Here is a 12234-nt window from a genome sequence, read left to right on the forward strand (position 1 = left end):
ATACATTTTTTCTTTTTTTAAGATGCTTCAACATTCTGCAAATCAATGTTTATATTTATAATTTCTAATGCCATTAATCATAATTCCTAAAACAATAAATTTCATTAAAGTTTTGGGAATAACTGTTTAAACAATATTATTGGGTTATCCTGTAAGATAAATATTAAAGTATTAATCAACAACATTAATTGTAGCCGCTAGATCTTGTGATTCAAAATCATAAACGTCATAGTTTTTATAAATAACGTAAAGTCAGTTTATGTTAGTATGGATATCAGAAAAAAAAATTATATACCGATTACTTTCAATAAATTACTCAATGTGTTTTTTTAGGAAGTACATATATTATTTTGACAGGCAATAACAAATTCATTTTTATAAACTTACATTATAAATTTCAGCATTTATTGAATTTGTCACTAAGCATTATTTTTATTAAAAAAAAGGTAAGTTTTTAGATATTTATTTATGTTTGTATATAATCTTTTATTACCATTTTTGTTCATCAGATAAAAGGAAAAATTAAATTATTAGCAATATTGAACTTGTTCAAGCAATGTTTGTTCTTTGTTGTTTTTTTTTTCAATGTATAGTTTAAATAAATGTGCAATATTTATAATACAATTATACATATGTAACATATTATAACTGGCTGTCAAAATTCAGTTGAATTGTTAAAATTTGTTATAAGTCTTCAAAACGCTAGTCTGCTTATATTTGTTAATGATTGATTAGATTTTTTATAAAACTAATGATAAAATCATGGAATTAATGTAATGAAGATTTCGGCTAAAATGCTAGTTATGTATGGAAAACTTAATTATACACCGTCCTATTACATGAAATTTATATCTTTAATCAAGCTTAAGGATAATTGATGACTTAAAATAAGTGCTTTACTAACATAATTAAAAATTATGTAAATTGACTAAATAAAAATAATGTTGAAATCAAATTATTCACTTTTTTTCTAAGATTTATGTTTCATTTACCATATTATCTCAGTTGTAAAACCCTAAAGAGGATAGGAACCAAATAACGATATATACAAGATAAATACAGATTAATAATAACATAACTAATGATGATAAATCTAATATTATACAATGTTTCTCAAAATATTTGATACAAATTGTGTTACTTGTGAACCAACCACATTAAGAATGTAATGTACTTTTTAATGTCTTTGTTATGGGCACATAGGTAAACAGTACCCATTGAAAACATTTGTCTTTCATATATAGCTTAGTAACAAAAGACAATGTTGACTAACTAATCTTGTATGATGCGTAATGGTTTAATGTTTTATAGAAATATATTGTTTAACAGTTTATGGAATTACTTTGGGGGTCCGTTTTATAAGAAGTTGAAAGTGAAGCTATGATACCTTCAAATAAAACTAGATGGAGTTACTTTTTATTATTAAAAGTGAATAAAGTATCTAATAAAATTTATAAATTTTATAGACAAACAAACATTTGACACAAAAAAATTGAATTTGATTATATTTATTATATGTATATTTTGTGTAATGCAAGAAGTGTCCTGTAACTTTGCAGTTTGAAAAAAACCAATCACCAATGCACCACTAAAAGTATTGTATTGGTGACCAATCACCAATGATTAGCTTTTTTTAAATTATATATGTGTGCGGACGAGCTAATTACAATGAAAATTTCCAATTTCATACATCAAACCGGAACACAACACTCCTGCTTTTTAGCAGTAGGTGTAAAATGATGCGGCTGATGAGGGGGTGGTACCTAACCAGACGGGCAGCAAGAAAATGTCAATATTTAAGCAATTACATAACTAAAAAATATTTTAGTATCTTTACACACAATTTACACGCTTAAAATAATAATATTAAATTCCTTTTTAAACGTAGCGTTTAAATTCTCTCGAAAAAATATATTCTAAGTAAAAACTAAAAAATAAATAGATTTATATTGAAAAGGATAAAAAAGGAAATCGGAAATTATAAAATGATTCCCGACTAATGACAACAGACTTTGATTTTGTATTTACTATTTAGTGTTTACGACAATTTCAGTTTGACATCGCGCAGCTGTTAATTTTTGTTTATTTGACAATGACTTTCTTTTATTTGACATAATATGTCACAGAAGATTATAATTCCTATGTATTTAATTGGAGTATATTTTTCTGTAGGCACCTTAAAAATCTTATATTTAGGAAATCATTCAAAATTATATTACTACATATAAATAATAGAAAAATTGTAGAACGCATAAATTGTGTATGACTGATACAGATAACAAACGTCAGATGAAACCTGTGGAAGAAACAGTACAGTTGCTAGCGGTCGAGTTTATATGTTTGACCTTGTGAAGGTGACCGATATCGCGGTAAAATTATTCAGTCAGGTTTTGGCAGCTATACAAGTCTGTTTTGTAGGCTGAAGCAAAATCGGAAAAATGAGCGTGCAAACAGATTCAGACAAGCGTAAGCAAATATCTGTTCGAGGTATTGTTGGTGTAGAAAACGTAGCAGAGGTGAAAAAGGCATTTAACCGGCATGTCCATTATACGTTAGTAAAGGACCGAAATGTTGCGACCCCCAGAGACTACTACTTTGCTCTGGCGCATACTGTTCGGGACCATCTCGTATCCCGTTGGATTCGAACACAACAGTATTATTATGAAAAGGACCCCAAGGTAAATATTTTTTAAGTTAATTTTTAGTTATTAAAACTTCATATTTTAATACATATAAGAAATAAATTTAATTAAACTAATTTGATCTAACAATTTAAACTAGGTATTTCTTGACTTCCACGGTTTTATTATAACAAGTAAAAAAAGATAAAGGATTTAATAAATAGATAATAATTATTACTATGAAATCAAATATAATCCATTCAATTTTTGTCTTATAAAAGTTCTTGTAAAAGTACAAGTTTTATTATTCATATTAGTTCAAATAAGGGTAATAAACTCAATATAACACTTGTTATTACTATTTAAAATTTAATTGAATTTTAATACTTAATTCTTTAAGACGTCCAATTGAAAAATCTAAAATTAAAAATAATGTACACAAACACCGAACGCAGATAGTGTTTGTAAAGTAAGTCAATTTAATAAATGGAATATACATACAATCACAAAAAAGGTACCTATATAGTTAATACTTTATTTGTTTCATTATTCAAGTTTATTTTAGACACTGAAAAAAATTATTTAAACTTAAGTATTTATATATTTATTTCAGCTTACTTTCTCTATCTAGCTTCAAAAAAATCAATTAATCAATCAAATGGAATATAAATCCAAATCCATTTTTTTTGTATTGTTGCGCGCCTACTATCTTATTTTCAATATACATCTATTGAATCAATTATTTCTAATGTATGTATGCTATCATGAAAAGTTATAAAAATATTGATTTTTTGGAACAATAAATTTCTGTATGTATTTTAATTTAAATATAGCAAGAATCTGTTTCAAAATCAAAAGTAGTTTTTATACAGTAAATTATTTTTTTATAAGGTAGAACAAGCTAAAAATAAAATAGATTTTTATACTATAGCAAAATAATTCAAACTATGTACTTAGTTATTTTACAGCATGAAATATATATTTTTCATTTTATTTAAAACCAATTCCACACATAATAAATGACTAATAAAATTATAATAAATTTCAAAAATAGTCGATTTTATCTTATTTTAATTTTTTGTTTCAATTTCAACTGATTTATGAAATACCTTAAACAGATACATATCTATGAATATCTTGTATTGTATTAACTCTAAGACGCGTGGTATTGCACTTAAGAAAATTTGTATTCGCTTTTGTTGCTTTAATGGAATGTTGCGTACGTTCCACCTTTCTTTTGTTTTATAATTTAATTGTGCACACATTAAAAGACAGTTGCTTGAAATTTGTATCGTACGTCGGTAACTGTTTTTAATGGTTTAATTTTATTCGATTTTGCCTCAATTTGGCCCTGCGCATCTCCAGTCAGCTTACGTATTGCTAATATGATGAATATATATTTATAAAGCACGCTCTACGTTTCTAATTATCATGAATTAACTTTACTGCATAGTAAACTGAAGTTTACCTCCGTTAAATAATAATAGAGCCATCACCAGAGAGCACTTAGTTAATATAACAGCAAGTAGGGATTGAGGCGACGTCTGCTTCAAGCAATAATGTATACTATTTATTTCATTAATTTGATATGCATGATTTAGGTATTATTATTTATTAATATATGCATTATTTAATTAACTATCAATTTAACATAGAGTATTTATTAAATGTAAACAATACCGAGAATCACGTAGCAATGTGCCAATCCTGTTTTAATTTAACCTGCCGTAAAGACAAGGGCGAATTTCGTGTGTATTTTTAGAGTTCCGAAATAAAAGTTTAAGATTTAAAAATATGTATAAGTACGAGTATAAAACTATTTACGATGAAATAACCATGTGGACCTGATTGCACGTAAAGCCTGTTTCTACTCATACGAACTCAATAAAGCAATAAAATGATTAGGAAGTGTAAGTATGTTATTATAATTATTACGAGTATGTAGTTGTAAGAGTCCAAATCTCTTCTCCCGCCGATTTACCATTATTTTTATACTAATAACATTTTTTAATATTGACGTAGATCAACCAAATCATTTCATGATCAATAATGATCTCTTTTTATTAAATATATAAATAATTAATCTATATAAATATATGTCTAAATAAATTTAATCTTATACCAGAATGCAATTTAGTGCATAAAATATGGCAGATGACAGGCGATATTGTTGTTTGTATGTACACTATGCAATTAATATATAGCTGAAGTGAATTGTGAGTATCTAAAGTTTTAGTATCACGGTAAAGAAATTCTATGTCAAATAGAATTGTAGTTACGCGTGAAACCGGAAAACCAAACGCAACTTTCCACATGTGACATTAGTTAGATAAAACAGAGGAAGAACAACATGTCAAGGAAATAAAACATAAGCTATTAACTCTAAAGACAGGTCAAGTTGCGGTTAAGATGATTATAATTACAATAATAAAAGCATTAATCTTTTGTTATTAAAACTATAATATTATACAATAAATAAGATTATCGATAGTTATTTACAGTATCTCGTGTCGCAGATATAAATAATCTTTTATTTTGCTATTTTAAATTAAATTCGATCTAAATTAATTCACTATTTCTAACTCATCTCATCATTTGTTATTATCTGCTTTTTTAAATATATTTAATTACAAAGAACCTAATTGTTTTGTATTATATATAAGGGCTGTGATGTATATAGCTTCTCTTTAGTTCCTATATAAATAACTGTTTATGTTAGATGCGCAATTTGAAGCAAAAACGTGAGCGTATCTCGTTATGTATTATGTTTTGAGCCAATTTAGTAATCATAAGGAGGCTATTTTATCCGTTGTAGTTGTCAACTACAAAAGAATCTTGAATTACACACAGGAGCGATCGCAGCTGAAGAGGGTGTTTATATGTCTTAAACATTAGGAGATGGAGGACAAATTGAAGTCTTCTAATCTTATCGGACAGATCATTATATTTGAGACATAACATGCTTGTTCGCAACCAAGTTTTTGGCGTCTTAACAAATATACGAAACATGATTCGAATTTAAATGTGTAAGGTATTAATAAAATTTCCGAAACTTGACGATTTTTTGTAGGAGTTTGACGTATACGTATGTTTGGAGAGGGGTCATGACCCCTATCGGACCGCACCTATACTCGATATATAGTTTTGTTAATTTATGTTTGAAAGAATAGAGACTATCGAATTACGAGTGATATATTTTACAGACGTTAATTACACTCGTTTTGATTATTTGAGTTTTTCAACACACAACAAAAATAACCCATTTGGACCTAGTGTCGCATCTATAGATGTTCAATTAGCGGAAAAGCTTAATTTATCTCGAGTTTTAACTGTACTTCAAGGTCGAAATAACCATGTAATAAGTTTTAAATTTATTTCAGCGAGTATACTATCTCTCCTTGGAGTACTATATGGGAAGATCCCTTCAGAATACCATGATCAACCTTGGTATCCAAGGCACTGTTGATGAAGCCCTCTATCAACTAGGACTCGACATTGAAGAGCTTGAAGAATTAGAGGAAGATGCTGGTCTCGGTAACGGTGGCCTTGGAAGACTCGCTGCGTGTTTCCTTGACTCTATGGCAACACTCGGTCTTGCTGCTTATGGCTACGGTATTTACACTTACTTTATTCTATTACAGTATCTATTACATTTGTGTATGTATTATTCATGACATTTTAAATATAAAGCTGCATCGTGGCAACAAGTGTAATTTTAAAAACGATTGAAAGTAATTGTACAATAACATTAACGTAATTGAAGCAAGTGGACAAAACATCGTTGGGTCGCCGCCAATTATAAATACGCGAACATATCACAACGCCATAACGAACAGAGCATTTATAAAAATATCTCTTGAAAGTTCGTTAAGTGTTTGTAAACAAAGAGTACATGAAGATGTTGGATGGAAGTTAACATTTTATTAACACATGACATTTATCTTATACGAAACTTCGCAAGGTGACTCAGAGTTCAATGATCTATGTTTATAGATTAAATTGTTCTTTTAAATAAATTCGACATGAAGTGTTTTAAAATGTTGATAAACATTAAAAATGAGATATTTTTAACCATTAAATTAATGTATGGTACCCCTAAAACTAGTTGAAATTTGTCCGCCGCGTTGAGAATGCCTAGGTAGGCAAAAATAAAATCAATTTAACTATGTAGGTCGTAATAATGTCTTTACTTTCGTACTTATCCATCTATGGAATCTTAACGTTCTAAAAAATAAATAAAAATGACAATTATTAATAGAAAATTGAAATACTCGATACTCTATAAATACTTTACTATAAAATTATTATCAGATGCGTTACGTAAAATATCATTTGAAAAATAATGATTAGTTGGGTTTGATTAGAACATAAACATTAAAAATTAAACTTTATCATTCAGCACATTCGCAAGTAGCGTGCTTGTCACATGATCTGCTAAACGATATTTTTGCAGAATAAGATGTTTGTCACCTGAATGCTTTCCGAAACTGTTTTTGTACAATTGACTTTTGTCATTGTTTTTATTAACATGAAATCCGAATCGATTGAAGCATTAATATCTAAAATATCCCGTCTCCAAAGCTAACGATTTGTTGAGGTAGGTAAATTGACGACCTCTGTGGTCGAGTGGTGGTGGACCGGTTTTCATGGGTACACCACTCCGAGGTCCCGGGTTCGATTCCCGGCCGAGTCAATGTAGATTATAATTAATTTTCTATGTTGTCTTGGGTCTGGGTGTTTGAGGTACCGTCGTTACTTCTTATTTTCCATACCACAAGTGCTTTGTCTGCTTACATTGGGTTCAGAGTAATGTATTTGATGTTGACTCATATTAAAAAAAAATACATATAAAGGTAAATAGCTTTTTGTTTTTAACTTTACACAGGTATCAGATATGAATATGGTATCTTCGCGCAGAAGATAGAGAATGGCGAACAACAGGAGGAGCCGGACGACTGGCTAAGGTACGGCAACCCGTGGGAGAAGGCGCGCCCAGAATTCATGTTACCAGTTAACTTCTACGGTCGTGTTGTGGATACGCCGCAGGGGAAGAAATGGATCGATACTCAGGTAAAATAAAGTTTTTTTATGGTACTACTTTATTTTCGTTGTAATTTATTATTTATCTAAAATTAATCTATTTATAACAGATAGTCTTCGCCATGCCTTATGACAATCCAATTCCTGGCTACAATAACAACGTCGTTAATACGCTACGTCTGTGGTCCGCTAAAAGCCCCATCGATTTCAACCTTCGCTTCTGTAAGTTTTAATTGTCATAATTTTTTGGTATTTAATTTATTCGTTTAATTAACTTACATAATATTTTTTTTAGTCAACTCTGGAGATTATATTCAAGCTGTTCTTGATCGTAATGTTGCGGAAAATATATCAAGAGTTCTCTACCCTAACGATAACTTCTTCGAGGGTAAGGAACTGAGACTCCGACAGGAATATTTCATGTGCGCCGCCACACTACAGGATATTCTTAGAAGATACAAATCATCTAAGTTTGGCAGCCGTGAAGCAGTTAGGACTACCTTCGACAGTCTCCCAGATAAAGTAGCCATCCAACTAAACGACACTCACCCGGCTCTCGCCATCCCGGAACTCTTACGAATTCTGATCGATATCGAAAAATTACCATACGACGAGGCTTGGAAGCTCGTCGTTAAATGCTGTGCTTACACCAATCATACCGTCCTACCCGAAGCCTTAGAAAGGTGGCCGTGCTCTATGTTAGAAAATGTTCTGCCGAGACACATGGAATTGATCTACCACATTAACTTCCTCCACCTCCAAGAGGTTCAGAAGCGTTGGCCCGGTGACATGGACCGCTTACGTCGCATGTCTCTTATTGAGGAAGAAGGAGAAAAACGAGTTAACATGGCAAATCTCTGCGTAGTCGGCTCCCACGCCGTCAATGGCGTTGCCGCCATTCACTCTGAAATTCTCAAAGCGACGATATTCCATGATTTCTTCGAAATGTGGCCGGAGAAGTTCCAGAACAAAACAAACGGTATCACACCACGACGCTGGTTGCTGCTATGCAACCCGGGTCTCTCTGACATAATTTGCGAGAAAATTGGCGAGGACTGGACCGTGCACTTAGATAAGCTGCAAGGTCTGAAGCGCTGGGCGAAAGATCCAGCTTTCCAGCGAGCCGTTATGAAAGTAAAGCAGGAGAATAAGCTGAAGCTCGCGTCTCTCATCGAAAGAGACACCGGAGTCAAGATAAACCCGGCGTCGATGTTCGACGTGCAAGTGAAACGCATCCACGAGTACAAGCGCCAGCTTCTGAATATTCTGCACGTGATCGTCCTCTATAACCGAATCAAGCGCGACCCGACCGCTCCCATGACACCGAGAACTGTTATGATTGGCGGAAAAGCTGCCCCTGGATACTACATCGCTAAGCAAATAATTGCCCTGGCATGCGCTGTTGGCAACACGGTGAGTTGATTTGATTGATTGATATATTTTTAAGTATCGCTTTTGCGATCCGCCTTTTAAATGCCGTTTTTTATGTTCAATGAAAAGGTTTTTGCTCTTAACTCTATCTGACTGATACACGATAACCGATAGGTTATACCCATTCGTTTATGACCTAATTTCTGTTACTAAATCGCGATAAATGACGTCGTATAACAACGATAAAGTGCCTTAACAGTTACACGAGGAAATTAAATTGCATTAATCGTTTATGCTTTATAAACATTGAATAATTAGTTTTTTTAATTTATAAAAAGAACTGGATACAAATGTATACATAGAAATATAATAATGTTTCAATTGGTAATTTTTTTCTCGCTATACATTTACCTATCTGTAATCTAATAAATAATTATAGATAACAATGTATTTATAGATATGTTGCCACGCATATGAATATTACATTTTGCCGAAATAAAATATCCAGAAAAAAATTAAATTGATTCTAAATGAAAAAATATGTTTTTATTTCAGAATAATTAATGTAAATTTTAATATCTTCATATATTTACTTCGAATGTACCCGTGATTTTTTCACGCAATACATTCGCTCGCGTTTATTTTACATGCATAATAATTGTATTTGATTCCTTGTCATTTACTTATGAAATCGTAATGTAAATAATTAAATAATAAGCCGTGTAGTTCCTATTTGAAAAAGTCACTTCATCTCAACCCACCGTAATCATCGTGCCAGCCTATGGATTATTAACTTAGTCAATTTCAATAACCAAATCGGGGAATCAATCACATGTGTGGTTGCAGGGAACTTACTTATCAGGCAGTCGACCGTAAAGGTCTAACGAATTCTTTCAGTGTAAATTAATTATCAGTGATTTCGTTGTATTTCTTTGCATACGTCATATAATAGGACGGATGATCGAATAACGTGAAATTTTCTTTTAGGTCAACAACGACCCCGACGTCGGTGACAAACTGAAGCTCATATTTTTGGAGAACTACCGCGTGACGTTGGCGGAGCGCATAATGCCGGCCGCCGACCTTAGCGAGCAGATCTCGACTGCGGGGACCGAAGCCTCCGGAACCGGAAACATGAAGTTCATGCTCAACGGAGCGCTCACCATCGGCACCATGGACGGCGCCAACGTGGAGATGGCGGAGGAAGCCGGCGAGCACAACCTCTTCATCTTCGGCATGCGGGTGAACGACGTGGAAGCCTTGCAGAAACGCGGGTACGTGTTTTTGATCTTTGTCGATAAACAATAGATGCTATAAGTGTTTTTGATCTTTGTTATTGTTTATCGATTGCTATAACGTTGGACATGATTTATGTGACCTATCCATGTCCCCAATTCAAATGAAAAATTATCACTTTATCACAAAGAGTCGAGATGGCCAAGTGGTTAGAACGCGTGCATCACAACCCATGATTGCGGGTTCAAACCGTGGCAAGTACCGCGGATTTATGTGCCTAATTTGTCTTTATAATTCATCTCGTACTCGGTGGTGAAGGAAAACATCGTGAGGAAACCTGCATGTGACAAATTTCATAGAAATTCTGCCACATGTGTATTCCACCAACCCGCATTGGAACAGCGTGGTGGAATATGTTCCAAACCTTCTCCTCTAAGGGAGAGGAGGCCTTTAGCCCAGCCGTGGTAATTTACAGGCTGTTGTTGTTATCAACAAACGAATCAGCCGTTTTCTTATCATACAAACGCTCGGACTACAACTGTCGGACTTGTATTTTAACTAATTGAAGTGAGTGCAATTAAACCGCTACGATTAAGTTAAGGAAAATTTAAGTTGGGACTTATCTTTTCAAATTAGTCGGTTCAGATGAATATTCACTTAAAAAAATGTCTCAATACAGTGAGGGAATAAAGGTTGTCAATATTTAAGGTCACCTCGGCTTAGTAATAAAATGAGTAACGCTGTCGCCAGGTACAACGCGTACGAGTACTACGAGCGCAACCCGGAGCTGCGGCAGTGCGTGGAGCAGATCCGCAGCGGGTTCTTCTCGCCGGGCGACCCGGGCCGCTTCTCGAGCGTGGCCGACGTGCTGCTGCACCACGACCGATTCCTGCACCTCGCGGACTTCGACGCCTACATCGAGGCGCAGGACAAAGTCTCGCGAGTCTACCAGGTCCATTCACTTCTTCACAACTTTTTTTTTTTTTTTTTTTTATGGTAATGGTTAAGCATATGGGCCACCTGATGTTAAGTGGTCACCATTACCCATAAACAATGACACTGTAATAAATATTAAGTATTCCTTAAATCGTCAATGCGCCATCAACCTTGGGAACTAAGATATTATGTCCCTTGTGCCTGTAGTTACACTGGCTCACTCACCCTTCAAACCGGAACACAACAATACCGAGTACTGTTGTTTGGCTGTAGAATAACTGATGAGTGGGTGGTACCTACCCAGACGGGCTTGCACAAGCCCTACCACCAAGAAACTTTATTACGCACGTTAATTGACTTTAAAAACGTAAGTTTAATCGTTTCGCCGCAACCGGTACGTAACGGCCTTACATGAAAGTTAACTAATAGTTCAAATTAAATTAGTGCGTTTACGCTCTATTGAATTTAGACTATGAAAATAATAAATCTCGAGGAATATCTATGATGACTAATAGTACGTTTCGTGTGTAGAACCCATCGAAATGGGCGGAGATGGTTATCGAGAACATAGCGTCGTCCGGCAAGTTCTCGTCGGACCGCACTATCGCGGAGTACGCGCGCGAGATCTGGGGCGTCGAGCCCTCCTGGGAGAAGCTGCCCGCCCCGCACGACGTGTAGAAACCCCCCCCCCCCCGCCAGCGCAGCTTAAACATTTACCTCTCACATAATATGGGTATGATGTTTGGGATTATTACACACTTTGGTATGTTAATAGTTTAAAATAAATAATGCCTTCTGTATAACCTTTGTTCAAAAACTTATTGATATATGTATGTTGTCTATAAAGTCAAAGTTTTAACTTTAAGTGCAATCAAATATATTTTAAAGATATCTCATATATTGAAACTGTCTTGAACTTCTATACTTAGTCGAGTAAGAAAAATAGGTACTAATGTCAAATGTATGTACTATCAATTCAATACTAGATTAGTGATTTTATATATTTTAATTAGTTATGATTATATATATG

The 12234-nt window shown here is 33.4% G+C and overlaps 1 protein-coding gene across 1 annotated transcript; it reads left to right on the top strand.

Annotated features, from left to right (window-relative positions):
• Nucleotides 1-2299: 2299 nt before the first annotated feature.
• Nucleotides 2300-11991, top strand: LOC124531681 (glycogen phosphorylase). Its single transcript, XM_047106178.1, has 8 exons — nucleotides 2300-2678; nucleotides 6002-6233; nucleotides 7507-7691; nucleotides 7772-7883; nucleotides 7957-9074; nucleotides 10020-10306; nucleotides 11019-11220; nucleotides 11736-11991. Exons 1-8 carry the CDS (start codon nucleotides 2439-2441, stop codon nucleotides 11880-11882), a joined length of 2523 nt encoding a protein of 840 aa, XP_046962134.1. The 5' UTR covers nucleotides 2300-2438; the 3' UTR covers nucleotides 11883-11991.
• Nucleotides 11992-12234: the final 243 nt, after the last annotated feature.

This window comes from Vanessa cardui, chromosome 8, assembly GCF_905220365.1.
Source record: "Vanessa cardui chromosome 8, ilVanCard2.1, whole genome shotgun sequence".
Taxonomy (NCBI): domain Eukaryota; kingdom Metazoa; phylum Arthropoda; class Insecta; order Lepidoptera; family Nymphalidae; genus Vanessa; species Vanessa cardui.